The sequence below is a fragment of the Thunnus albacares genome, chromosome 5 (assembly GCF_914725855.1).
Source record: "Thunnus albacares chromosome 5, fThuAlb1.1, whole genome shotgun sequence".
In the NCBI taxonomy this organism is placed as follows: Eukaryota; Metazoa; Chordata; class Actinopteri; order Scombriformes; family Scombridae; genus Thunnus; species Thunnus albacares.
In genome coordinates, this window is record NC_058110.1 from 13,718,281 (window position 1) to 13,731,961 (window position 13,681).

Sequence of the window (13,681 nt, forward strand, 5' to 3'; positions counted from 1 at the left end):
GAGAGTCTCTGTCTTTTCATCTAGCACCACCATGAGGTTCACATTTGTGGTTTTGAGTACAATGTCTCAACAACGGTTGGATGGATTACCATGAAATTTAGTTAAAATATTTATGTTCGCATCAAGGTGAATTTGAATCACTTTGGTGATCTTGTACAACTTTTCATCTTTTTGTGTGGGACTAAATTTCTTGCTAAATTAATGAAAGTCCCATCAGCCTCAGTTTTACTTTGTGTAGTGCTAATTACCAAATGTTAGCATGCTAACAAGCTAAACTAAGATGGTAACCATGGCAAACATTACACCTGCTTAGCATCACCATGTCAGCATTGTTATTGTGAGGATGTTAGCATGCTAATGTTAGCATTTCACACAAAGCACCACTGTAACTGGTGGTGATAAAACTGTCTTTGTCTGGGAAAAAATATGTTCAAACACAATAGTTGGCAAATTTACCAGGAATGAGGCTGCTACTGGCTAATTGTTTTGGTATAACTTTGAATGAGACCTTGAAAGTACTGCTGTGTGTTTCTGTGGGGTTGAAAAATGATGATGTAACATTTTGGGAGGAAATACCACAACAGAAAGGAGTAGAGGCTGGAAAGTACTGCCAGAGCATTAAGAGTTTGGATGTACTTTCCACGGTAAAGTATTGATTCAGTGGCAAAGATGATCCAGGTGAGGATCAGCAGGAGCAGGCAGAAGGTTATTGCTTTGGCCTCATTGTAATTTTTTGGGAGGTCTTTTCCCATGTAGGAGAAAATAAAGCAAAGGGAGGACAGAAATACAAGTAAAATCACAGGACCAGAGAATACTTTGAGATTGATGTCACAGCCAAGTATGATTTTGTCTGGATACCAATTCGTTTCATTGTTTGGCTTGGGGTGTCCATAAAAATAGCCAAAAAGAAGTATGAGTGCCTGAGTAACAAATGCCATTGTGATGACCAGCCATTGTCCATGATATTTCATCCACCAGTTGTAGAGATTGGGAAAGTTGGCAGCTATTTTGAAAATGCAAACAATTTGAAAAGAGCGCACTACAAAACATGCAAGACAGACAGCGTAGAACAATGAAAATGGTAGGAACCTTAAGATACAAAAGGGAATGATTGGCTTACCAAAGTAAAAGAATACACTAAAACTACACAGACTGAGGGAACCTAAAATCAAGAAGCACATTGGTCCCCCAGCAGATCTGACAACAGGTGTGTTGTAGTTGATGGCAAAGAGAACAGACGTGGCTAGTGCGAGGCCCACCAAGGTGCAGGCCCCAATCATGGTCAGTATAGCCCCGCTGTCTGTGAATGGGATGTACTCCACCAACCGCAGACTGCATGATGTACTTCCTACTTTGGACCACTCTGTCTCCTTACAGTTGATGCACTTGTAGGGATCCTCTGTTTTACAATAAGAAAGACAGATTGTCAATAGATAAAAGACAAACTTCTGAAAAATCCTTGAGTAAAGAGAGATCAGACAGCTGAGGAAATAAGTTTAGAATTTTAATCTGTGATACTGTATGTTCTTCTAAAACAAGCTTTTATGTCAAACTTGCTTTAGTTATTTATAGTTTTATACACTAGAGGTAATTGTAACAACCTCCCATGTGTTATAATTTACCTGTGTTATTGATATAAGTTCCCTTCGGACAGATTTGACAAGTGAAGCAGCATTTATGGATTCCATCTGGCCTTTTTGCATATCCTACAGGACATTCTGGGGAACATAGTGAAGATGGCACCTGTACAAAACAATTATTTAGCAGCAAATCAAATGTCAAATTAAATTTTGTAAAAGGTAACCGACACTGAATATTACAATATCTCTGCAAAATTACATAATAAAAACTGATGTTCCTCAAATTGTGGTTTGCCCCAGTCACAGCTATTACTAATCAAATCAACTTTGTCATCCACATGCACATCTCTGCAGAAGCGGGGAAAACCAAGACAAAGCATATTTAAATCAACATATAAACTCTTTAAAAAACAACTTACTTCTCCCTTTGTGAACCACTGGATTTTGGTGTTGTTGATGAAGAAATCGAATGTTGGGGGAAATTTATAAAAGCCGATCTGCTCTGCATCACCACTGCTGTTCCAGTAAATTATAGCATAGAATCCAAATGTGGGGTCACCGTTCTCATCAAACTGAATACTCTTGTTTAAAAGAGTAAAGTTTGACTTCTTCAGCTCTGCTAGAACCTGATGTGGGAAGACAAATTTCAGATGATCGTTACTTTTTTGGGTGCATAAGAACATCAGAGATATTGATTAAATACGATTTTAAAATATTCTTGATCTGCAGTGTGATCCCATTTCTCTTTTTACTGTATAAGAAAGTGGTTTATTAGATTGTAAACTGAATACTGAGGGCAGAAATCAGACTAAACTTTTGCTCTCTGTTCTAGTAGCTCCCAGTAAATTAAATTTAATTGAGCGTTGTTTCAATCTCACATAGATTTACTGTGACTGAGACATCTCTCAAGGCTTGACAACACCTGACATGACATGATCTCTTTCAGACTTATTCACTGCTCTATTGAAATTATCCTATTGGAAGCCATCATCACAGTATGTGGATTTGTTGTCTGATTTCTAATATTTGGAAGGTAAAAATCAGTCTTGATTGTATTCCAAGGATACTGCACAGGCTTTTTTTTACATCTGTGTTATATGACAACAAAACAGATCAGTGTTTTTACTCATGATTGGTTACTTTCAAATGTCTATAAGCTAAACTTGTGAGAAACAGAAATGGCTAAGAGTCAGATGGTTCATTTGTATAATCTACTTACCATGTGTGGGTAGACTGTAATATTGTCATTGCATCTTCCAGCTCCACATTGCAAGACATTGTGTAAGGCATGAGCGATGGCATATACGGCAGAATAAACAGGAAGAGAGAAAGATGGGTCTTCAACAATGACCTTTTCTGGACTCAGGTCACTGCAGTTACAAATCTGATTACAAAACTGTTGTTCTGCATTTTCACATTGAGTCTGGCTTTTAGAGGAAAAGACAAAATCCCTGAAACCTGGTATTGTCACTACTGGCTGAGACACCCCGAGTATAGTTCCAATGTTTTTGATTCCTTTCTCCTTTGGGAGCCTCTTGTTTAAGGACCATGCGTCATCTGCTATCCACACCTTGTTTGTGACATTCAGTTTTATTGCTGACTCAATGAGAGCTTCAGCAGTCCATTCAGGGGCAAAAACAATTATGACATGTACCTCCTGTGCCTTTATCTGTCTGAAAATTAGGGAGTAATTTGTATCACTGTTGAGGCCTTTGGTGTATGCCAGGCAGATCTCAGTATCCTTTATCATCTTCATGAACAATTCCAGGCCATCATTGCCATAATCATTATCACTGTTAAGGAAAGCAACCCAGCGCCACTTGAAGTGTTGCACAATTTTAACAATTACTGCTATGGTGTCTTTATTGGGATGCACTGTTCGTAGGAACGAGGGAAACTTTTTTTTTCTTGAAAAAACAGAACTAGCAACTCCATAACTGACCTGTTAAAAGAGTAACAGAGAAAATGTCATAATTTTCAGTGACAATAAATTCTTAAATGTCAAACAATATCAAAAACAATATATATATATATATATTTTTTGTTTTTACCATAGGAATGAGATCCACCATGAAGAGTGGGGCTACAGAAAGGGATTGAGCGCTTGTAAAAGGACCAACCACTGCTATCACTTTGGACACTGTAGACACATTCATGTGTGTGTCACCCCGAGATTTGATCAAGCCATTGACTGAAATGAGGTTAAAAATATCTGGGAAATTCTGTGTATCTGAGCAGTGGTCAAATATCTTATAGCCGAGAGATACATTTGGCAGGAGGCTGGTAGAGTTATTGATTTCCTCCACAGTGAATCTCATCAACTGAAACCTCCGGTAACTTGACAGAATTAAGGGTTTACTGTGGACAGAGAAAGGACAGCGACAGTGTAAGAATTTGGTTAATTGTTTTATCAGTTCTACCACAGTGCTTTAACTAGTAGTTTATGAAGGCTCAGTTAACACTATCAGTTTTCAGACCCATACACAGATACAGATATTTAAAAGGGGATTTCATGGGACAAGGAGTGAGGTCCAAAATGTGAATCTGATGTCCTTCAACAACTTCGGTAATGTAGCAGTTAGCAAGATTTATTATTAGACTCACCTGGAGCAGTCGATGGCTTCTGGTCTGTAACGATAAATAAAGCCATTGACATGATGAACATCAAAAAGTCCACCTATCAAATAATCTCCTTCCAGCTGGAACTCTGAGGCTGGGACAGTGCATTGAGTCAAGGCATGAAGAAGAGATTCCAGTAGACACAGAGAAGCTAGAAAATGTTTCATTGTTGTAGTTACCATTTCCCTTTCTGATGTGAACTCTAATAGGATGTCATGAGACACTGGTGATGGTGAAGCCTCAGTGATCATTTCCGTGTACTTGGGTTTGCATGAGGCGTCATAAATATTTACCCATAAATGGTTGGAGAAGAATTCACAAATCAGTATGCAAAAGCATCTAAACTGCTGCTGCACAGACAGCCTGTGATGTATATACATACACAGGTGTTAACAATACGTGCAAGTAAGTTTAGTGTCTCCTATCATGGATTCATCTGGTAATGTTAGAAATTAAACATAATGACACGTTCCTTCTTTCAGCCAAAATTCCAAATGCACTAATGTTTTAAATTCAGAATGTGTGACAGAAATTAAAATGAGAAATAACGGATGTTCATTGGAGACACTTTCCCTGTGTTAGATGTTTGGACTTTCTAGTTTACCTTCCTCTAAAGCAGCCTTGGCTTTAAACAAGTAAGGCTAATAATGCCCACAAATGGTTTTAGAGAGATTTAAGGAGGAAGTTATACTTGAAATGGAAGGTTAAAGGTAATGACAGCATAGTAATCGCTAGTACTTCTGAGTGGTCTGTTTTGATGGTGCACATTAATTCAATTTAATTTCATTTCACTGTTGTGCTTTGCATTGTCTCTTTCTTGTATTTCTCTGAATTTTAAAGGGTTTGAGTGTTAAAATTGTTAAGTCAATCATAAATTGTACTGAAATAGATTCTAGGAGGAAACAAAGGTGTATTGCCACTTTGGGCCCAGATCAGTTTTTTTTGTTTGTTGTTCCTTTAACTCCCTCCCATTAATTGCTACAAAATATGAAGCAAAGACACATATGTACTGTTTCAAGGGACACAGCCTCTTTAATAGCATTTGGAGTGAAAAAATTACACTTAAGTTATTAAAATCAAGGTTTTTTTCATAACTGTAGCACAAGAAAACAATAACATGCAATCCATGAGAAACATATTTAATCAATCAAATCAAGAACCCAATTAACCAGTTCTGCTGTCATCAATTTCAACTGAAATGGATTTTAACACTTGTAAATAGTATGGTGGTTGGAAGAAAAAATAAAAATAATCTCAAAAGAAAATTCATGTTTTAAAATATATATATATATATATACACAAATCCTCCAGACAACCCTTTGAAACATCAACTTTTTACAGGAAAATGTTTTGATCCCTTACTACAGTGCTGATCAAAGTTCAGTAATGACAGAAAATCCCCAGCATTGATAAAAATGAAGAAAAAAAATTACAGGGTTATAGAAAAGAAAGTGTGATCGCCACCCACTTCATCCATTTGTTATAATAAAAGCTCTCAATCTCAGTTTTCTTATGTTTCCTCTGCAAAAGAAAGAGAACAACAGTTTGCTTGGAATGACTATATTTACCATAAATTTTTTCAAAGTAAACACAAATTATAAAGGAGTACAACAGCTAGTCTACACAAATCAAGTGGGCCTCAGGCTTTGAAACACAGATGGATAAATGTTTCAAAGAGAAAAGGTCAGCTGGGTTAACATGTAACTGCTTGACTATTACCTCAGATTATACCCTGTTATGAATTGGACTTGAATACTGGGTGTGCACTTTGAAGACAAGGTGCGTTTTCAATAATTTTCCACATAATGGTGTAAAAATCTGAGGTAAAGCAAATTCATAGACTTGCCATTTCAAGCAAAATGTCCCCTAAAATGATTGAATTTCATTTATTGGGGTGCTCAATGACACAGTATCCCATCTGCCAGTCTCTACAATGGTGTCAAATCAGAAATAACTGATTTTAAAAAAGGTAGACTACAGGCTACAGGAGACTAAATAGGTTGGGGTTAGTGACACTCGTCCTGAATTATGCATCCAATGATGTGGTGGGTGAGTGAGGATTCAAATTTAGGCAATGATAATCTTCCATACTGGCGCTTGCTACACTGGTTATGCCAGTGAGAATCAGGTAATACACAGAATTTTATATGTAGCCGAATCAAGTTTTATAAAGATCAATCAAAAATCATTTATCATGAGTGTAATCATTTCAAGACATGAATATTAATAGGTGCCTGTCATGAATGCAAATTCAAGTGAAATGTGACTAATTTCTCCAAAGTGTCTGCATTTTCTACAGGCTGAGATTCTTGTAAGCCAGAGCAGCAGCAGCACACTTTTATCTCAACTTTTCAACTTGAAGACTGTTGTATTTCCTTCAAATTTAATCTTACACATCTAATCATGTTATTTTGCTACTAACACTACTGACTTTCAATAAAGAACGTGTTACAAATGAGTAGGTAACAATATATTAATCAAAAGTTGGCCAATTTATTCACTTGGGACAGTGAGATGTACTGAAATAACCTTCATTGATAAAAAAAAAATATATATATATATAACTGCAATTTTTTTCAGTGTGGTTCATTCTTGATGACTTTATACTTACCCCGTGGGGTTAAAAAGGCAAAAGGCAGCACTCAGTCTCATCTACTACTGAACAAATGTAGACCAATTCTAAAATGAGGATCAAAGTCCTCTCCCTACCCCTTAATAGACAAAGGCAATATTTCCAGACTAATTTGATCCGTGCTGCTCATATCATCTTACAACACTGTCAACCATGGATCAAAATTTTTATTTTTTACATTATGTTCTCATGTTACTGTCCCCCTTACAAAAAAAACAAAAAACAAAACAAAAAAAATCTCTAACCCGTGTCACTCCCCACTAGCTGTGACTGATAAATTTCAAATGAGAGGGAGGGGATGGTAAGTGGGAGTTTTTAACTAGCAAAAGCTTTCCCTGTGTCGTCCTTGCCTTTGTATGTCCTCTTCCCATGTGTGAAGGGTAGGTATCTGTACTTGATCATATGCTAGAGAAGGCAGGAAAGAAAAAAAGAGGAGAATTAGCATGAAGTATTTCTAGGGTTTGCTCAAACATTTCTACCAACTTAACCCATGTGAAGGAGTAGCACAAAAATTATCAGGTAGATAAAAAAGAGAACGAATAAACACTTAAAACTAAGTATTTATGTATGAAAATAAAACAGATGCACTGTATATAAAGGGTGGACACAATAACAAACATTTGTACAATATAACACACTCAAATAAAACAACCCTTCAATAAATGTGACCTTTATGATTGTTAAGATGTTCAGTATTTGTAAAAGCTTTGTCAGAAGGGCATTGAGTCATTTCTACTTTAATTTTTTGGAATGCATTATATAGTCTGGAGTTCCTGACATTTTATAAAGCTCTTGTGCACGGTGCATGATGAATAGATTTGCTTCTCTCCTTTTGCACATGCAACAAACAATAGATGTTCTGTCTAATCCAAAGAGCACTTTTTGGATAACCTGCAATGTTTGCATTACACTGTGACTCCAGTACAGCCACAGTATCCATGTATACAGTGTATGTGTATGTAAGTCAATGTATGCTTTTTACCTTGATCTGCCTCTTCATGGTAATGCAGAAGAGCATGATGAAGTACATTACAAGTATAGGCCAGAACACTGGCACATTGAAGGCTTCAAAAAATGTGCAAATCATGGCGATGACGATGCCTTTTGTCGCCGAATGCCTGGTAAGAAAAGTAACAAAAGTTAAATACAACATAACCACATTGGTGACATTGAGGAAGCATGAGTCAACAACATTATCAACTCTAACTCTGTAACGTACTGCATGTGTCATCTATATATGTCTAGACTCTAAAGGATAGACACTAATTGAATTTGTGATCAGTGTGGGGAGAATAATGTGCAGTGCAAAACATGACATAAATCCACACTGGAACATCTGTAAATTGTAGCTACAGACAATAACCTGGGTTACACTTTCTCCCTCTAAACTGCATGCACATCGGTCACATGCTGCACCAACCACCACCACTAGTAAGTTCTCAACCTGTGAGAAACACTATGTTCAAATATATCTAATTTTCTCAAGTTTTATTAACTTAGTAAGTCTTAAAACAACTGATGAATGAACTGATCAGTACTCCTATAGTTATCTCACAGTTTTAAAAACTGGTCATTTATATTTTCAATTTGAAAAAACTCAAATGCTTTTGACAGTATAGAGATGAACCACACGGAAAGGGGAACTAAAGACTAGCTTTTAATAACACCTGGCAAATGTCATCCGTATGTTGACTGATGCAAAACACTTTCCTCTCTTCCTGCTTTAGTACACAAGAAAATGAATAAATGACAGTCAGGCAGTTAACAAAAAGTCAATGGTAGAACACAGAGAAATGTGGACTTGTCACAGTGAAAGTTTGTCAAGCCATGCTTACAAAAGTCTAATGACAAGTTTTTATATTTAATTTGTCTTTAGAAAAAGGTTATGATCTGTGGATGACAGGGATGAAGTAGAGATTAAGTTAAGATGAGGATGCATGCAAATACGGACCGATTTAACCCAATCTTTGGTTGACATTAAAATGAGTTTTGCATGACTTCTGTTTGGATGATACAGGTCATTCGAAAGAATATCATTTGCAATGACTCTGTGGATGAAAGTGAATAAGGCCCAGATGATGAGCTGGACTCTCACCAGAATTTGAATTCAGGCAACCTCCTGATGAAAGGGCGGAACTCCTCGTTCTGCTTGGTAGGAAGGGATGGGCCCTCATCTACAAAAAAAGACAGAGTTGAGTGTATGAGGTGGTTAAAAAGGTGAAATCTTCAGTCATGAATCAGCATTAAGACCAACAATGTCCAAGCTAAAACATAAAAAACATTATCCGATCAAAAGTATTATCATTATGTTTATGTTTTGATGACATTAGTCTGAAAAGTTTTCACAATCTGCAATTACAATGTATGTACAAAGGAAAGGCTTATAGAGGTCACAAAGTGGGTAAACTACTTTACTGCTCTACTACTTCAATAGTTTTTGGCAGTCACAGCTGCGATGTGTTAGTCTAAGAGATTGCTTGCTAATTAACAGTGTGGCCGCTACTGTGACATTTTATTTCTTTAGATGTTATGATAAAGTTTGACTTTGTGGATTAAGGGCTCTTTTCTTTGCCTGTCTGAATCAATTCATGTTAGCATTAAATTACAAAAAATTATTTCTAACCCAGCAATTCTTAAACAATGAATTTCAACTCCATCCTCAAATGTGAAAAATAGTATTCTGTTGTTTAATTGATTGTATTTACACTGAGAAATAATAAACAACATGTTGGTGCATGCCTGTGTTGTGTGTGAGAATGCATTCTTAGTAACATCTGATTTTACTTTGACCTTTGATGGAATTAATACTGAACAACAATTACGACTATTCAAAAGTGTGAATGAACAGACAGGTAATACCCCGAGAGGTAACCCACTGTCAAGTACACAACATGACCACCTCACAAATAACTGATTTTTGATCAACTTGCCTTCGTCAAGCAGTGAAGGATCCACTTTTGGCGATAGAAAAGCAATGAACAGGTTGAGATGGTAGATTCCCAAAGCGTAAGTTACTATATACCAACCCTGAAAAGCAGAATAAGAAACATCACCAAATTAAAAGGGTTCCTGGGCAGCCAGTAAACATGAAAGTGCTCCTTTGTTAGTAAGAACTACATACACAAATAAGCCAAAACATTTACATGGAAACAGGCAAGTAGACAAAATGTTTTAACACTGATATCACATACAGACAGTCAAATATGAACTATCATCTAAACACGTAATGCTAGAAGCATCAATTCCAACAACAAAAATTGTACAGTCACTGTCTTCTTGGAGTATCATCCAAGACAATCTTTTACCTTTGGTGAAAATGAGCAAAAAACAAACACGATGAGCCATAAATGTTATGCAATCCAGTACAACAACAGGACAAACTACTAGTTAAATAATCACTACAGGTGAATGAACACCTATTCACTGTGACAGTCTTAAACAATTGGACATTGTAAACTTCACAAAGTTAGTCTTTATTGCAAGGCAAGAGAATTTTTTTTTTTTTTTTTAAATCAGTACTGCTTTTATTATGTCTGTTTATTAATGCAACTCTGACTTCCCTGAGCAAATAATGACATAGAAAACTGGAAAAACAGAAATGAACAATTACCTGTAGTATGTACACTCTGATCATGTATACAGCAGTAAGTAGTAGAGTGACTGCCCATCGCACTGCATAGAATGGCGTTGACTTGTCTAGCCATGACTGATAGATCTGTTACAAAAATTCACAAAAGAAATGAAAGGCAGCCATGAGAGGTAAAGAATATTATCTATGAACAAGTAAGACAGAACAATGCAAACCTTTGAAAAAAAAAAAAAAAAAGCTGTCTCTCTTTCTCTTTCACTTTCACTTGTGGAGACACACTACAGTGATACTGGACATTAATTAACTGAGCATGACTATTATTGTCTAAATTTCTACTTAACTGTAAGGGAATATATTTTGATTGACCAATATATTTGGATAAATCGATGACCACCTTCCCACTTAGAGTCAGGATGTACTGACAGCACTGCTGAGTACTGGGTAAAGAATACTTCTACTGAGTGACCATTTTAACTACAAAGGACAGAAGACTATGTGCTTGGAAATAGGAAACTCAAGTAAAGTACAACACCAGAACACTCCTTATCTGCAATTCATGTAAAGACTAAAACTAAAAATACACACCACTGCAACTCACCTGTTTCCTTGATTCTACAAAAATAACTGGAAAACATCACCTGTGTGTTGTAAATGGCTTCCACTATGGTGTAAGCTTATGTTTGTAAGCGTGATATTTTTAGGAAAGTTGGAGAAACAGCAACGCTAGCTCTGCAACATTCCAGTACAAAAGCATTTCTGAAATTGCCAACACCTACTGGCATGACTAATTAATTCCAAAGAAATGCCTTTAATCACCACCAGTTTAATTGGTACCTATTTAATATTTTATTAGTGAATCTGACTATTTTAACTTGTGTTAGCAATGTAATTAGACTTATTACTTAGTGATCACTAAGTAATAATCAGTCTCAATCCAGTGTTTAGGTCAGAGTATGAAATTATTGAACTCCTAATCACTTAAATAATGATGATGATGTGTGTTATCTAAGTGATAATGATGTTACCTGTCCAATCCGTGTGAAAAAGGCAGAGACTACAGATGGTTTCCCATGGATCGACTCCCCAACACTGTCCCCTTCTGACATTCTGCAAGTGAAGACAAAGAAGATGTTTTGATTAGTGGTGCATGAATATAGGCTACTTGGGTAGTCTGACTAAAGTTGACTGTATGAGCTGCAGTGAGCAGTATCGTTATCATGCACAAGACTAGCATCTTCCAGCAAGAGGAAAGGCACACATTTCGAATTAATTTGTTGTTTATTGCAGTTTATAGTTATGTTTAAATCCTATAAAGTGAAATGTGGGTCTTTTTAAGTACCTGATTTAATTGAATTGGGGGAAAAAACTTGAATAAGATTCTCCTAAATTGGAAACATACAGTATGCACACTAGATCTCCACACTGTAACATCTGATGTCTAATTTCTGGCTTCATCAATAATCATGATGCTGTGCTTCAAGCATGGAGAAATTATAAGAAAATTGTAATAGCATAATTTTCATGTTTTGTTTTAGTAGATGTTCAAAAATAAACTACTTTATGGTTTCAGGTGTTAGAATAATCTAGTTTCCTGTGAGGCCTTTACAAGAAAGTCTCAAGCACCCCAGTGGTTATGGGTGGTATTATGGCAGTTACAGATCAAATAATACCATAAAGTTTACTTTATTTGTTAGCATCTGTAGCGCTCTAAGTGGTCCCACAAAAAGATGACACAGAAGAGGACATAGATATTTCTTACTCCATGAAAAAGTACAGTAAATGGGTGTTCATCCAGGAAGACTAGTTAGGAAGGAAATGTACCTGCAGATATCTGTGATCAGTTTTATAAACAACCAGCCGTTTGAATCTGATAAGTACTCTTTCATCTGTGATGAGGTCAGTTCAGATGATCAGCTGTCTGCCTATACCTTTATCTGTTAAGTACACACGACCGGTGAAGTGAAGACCAGAAATAATAACCAGGTTGATTACGGACAGGGGGAAATAACAGGAACAAAATCTCGTGGTAGCTCTGTTAGAAATTAACAAGCGAAGTAAAGATTTTGTTGTAACTTAAATCTAACCGATGGCTCTATACAGTATTTAGGCTACTTTAACGTAGGACTTTATAGAGCTCCATTGACTTTGAACCGAGTAGATTCGCTCTTTCCCCCTTTTAAAATAGTTGGTGGTTTAGGGTTGCAAGTTGCAGATATTTGAATATCAACTGCACTGTGTTGCAGTAGCGGTCACAGCAGATTTTTACAATTCATTTTTGACGTGTAACATTAGCTAAGAAGGCAAGACCGTGTAGAACTGCTCTTGGTTATAGCTAACGTTAGCGTTAGCTGCATAACTAGCTAACAGGCTAAGGCAGCTGAGAAGGCAGCTAATAAGTCATATTTATCAAAACAGTATGGGGAAAACCATAACAAAGCTAGGAACACAAATAATTACGTAAACAAATAATACTATTAATGTTATTAATGTTTCGTCAGTGATGTTATTTTCAAGTTACTAACGTTAGCTTACAAAGCAATCAAATAGCTAACTAGCCACCTAATTGTACATTGCCCTTCGGCCCAAATTACCGCTTGTATGGGTTATGTAGTTTCAGCAAAGCTTCAGTTCACCATTATCGACTCTGATGATGAATTTATGCAACTACATTTCCCACAACTCCAGCGTAGTGGATATTAAAGCCTGGGGAAAAGAATTGTAGTTCACGACTCACTCGATTCCCGTTGCAATATACGTACACCGGGAAAACACTGAACTACAATTACTAGCAAGGAATCTTATATGTGACAACTCACTTCCGGAGATACAGTACTACGTTTCCAACGGCTTCACAGCTAGCAAGCTAGCCCAGTGAGAAATCACACTATTATTTAGTAACCGCATCAGCACCTACTGGATGATACAACCGTTGTGAAATGAATTTCTTTGTTTCAGTACGCTTCTGCAACCCTTGTCCGTGTTTGCTATTACAATAAAAATTATCAATCACAGTCTTTTCTTACCTGATACGGCCGCTGTGTCACTACCCGGCTCTACCTAGCTAGCTAAACTAGCCACCTCTCGTGCAAAGTGTGAACACGTCAGTACTTCCGCGAGCATTCGAACATACGATAGGCATGATAATAGAGCCCTGAAAACGATGACCGACTGAACCCGACTGAGCCCGACTAAACCCGAGCTTCGCTCAGAAGTCTCGAGCACACACGCCCATTCTCCATGGACGATATGCACGTCCCTACT

The 13,681-nt window shown here is 36.8% G+C and overlaps 2 protein-coding genes across 4 annotated transcripts; both read right to left on the reverse strand.

The window, feature by feature from the left end:
• Nucleotides 1-51: 51 nt before the first annotated feature.
• On the reverse strand, nucleotides 52-4,505 carry LOC122982561 (taste receptor type 1 member 1-like). Its single transcript, XM_044351936.1, has 6 exons — nucleotides 4,185-4,505; nucleotides 3,632-3,938; nucleotides 2,800-3,522; nucleotides 2,000-2,206; nucleotides 1,623-1,743; nucleotides 52-1,399 (listed from the first exon to the last, which is right to left on the reverse strand). The coding sequence occupies exons 1-6, from the start codon at nucleotides 4,448-4,450 to the stop codon at nucleotides 471-473; spliced, it is 2,553 nt and encodes an 850-aa protein (XP_044207871.1). The 5' UTR covers nucleotides 4,451-4,505; the 3' UTR covers nucleotides 52-470.
• Nucleotides 4,506-5,612: 1,107 nt separating this feature from the next.
• rer1 (retention in endoplasmic reticulum sorting receptor 1) lies at nucleotides 5,613-13,597 on the reverse strand. 3 transcript variants are annotated; one of them, XM_044351956.1, is made up of 8 exons: nucleotides 13,444-13,596; nucleotides 11,446-11,527; nucleotides 10,442-10,546; nucleotides 9,762-9,858; nucleotides 8,927-9,005; nucleotides 7,814-7,949; nucleotides 7,182-7,236; nucleotides 5,613-5,720 (listed from the first exon to the last, which is right to left on the reverse strand). In XM_044351956.1, exons 2-8 carry the CDS (start codon nucleotides 11,524-11,526, stop codon nucleotides 5,710-5,712), a joined length of 564 nt encoding a protein of 187 aa, XP_044207891.1. In that variant the 5' UTR covers nucleotide 11,527; nucleotides 13,444-13,596; the 3' UTR covers nucleotides 5,613-5,709. The 3 variants fall into 3 exon arrangements, with proteins under 3 accessions (XP_044207891.1, XP_044207889.1, XP_044207890.1); XM_044351954.1 differs by lacking the exon at nucleotides 5,613-5,720 and having other exon boundaries at nucleotides 5,844-7,236; nucleotides 13,444-13,597; XM_044351955.1 differs by lacking the exons at nucleotides 5,613-5,720; nucleotides 13,444-13,596 and adding an exon at nucleotides 13,012-13,128 and having other exon boundaries at nucleotides 5,844-7,236.
• Between the last annotated feature and the right edge of the window lie 84 nt (nucleotides 13,598-13,681).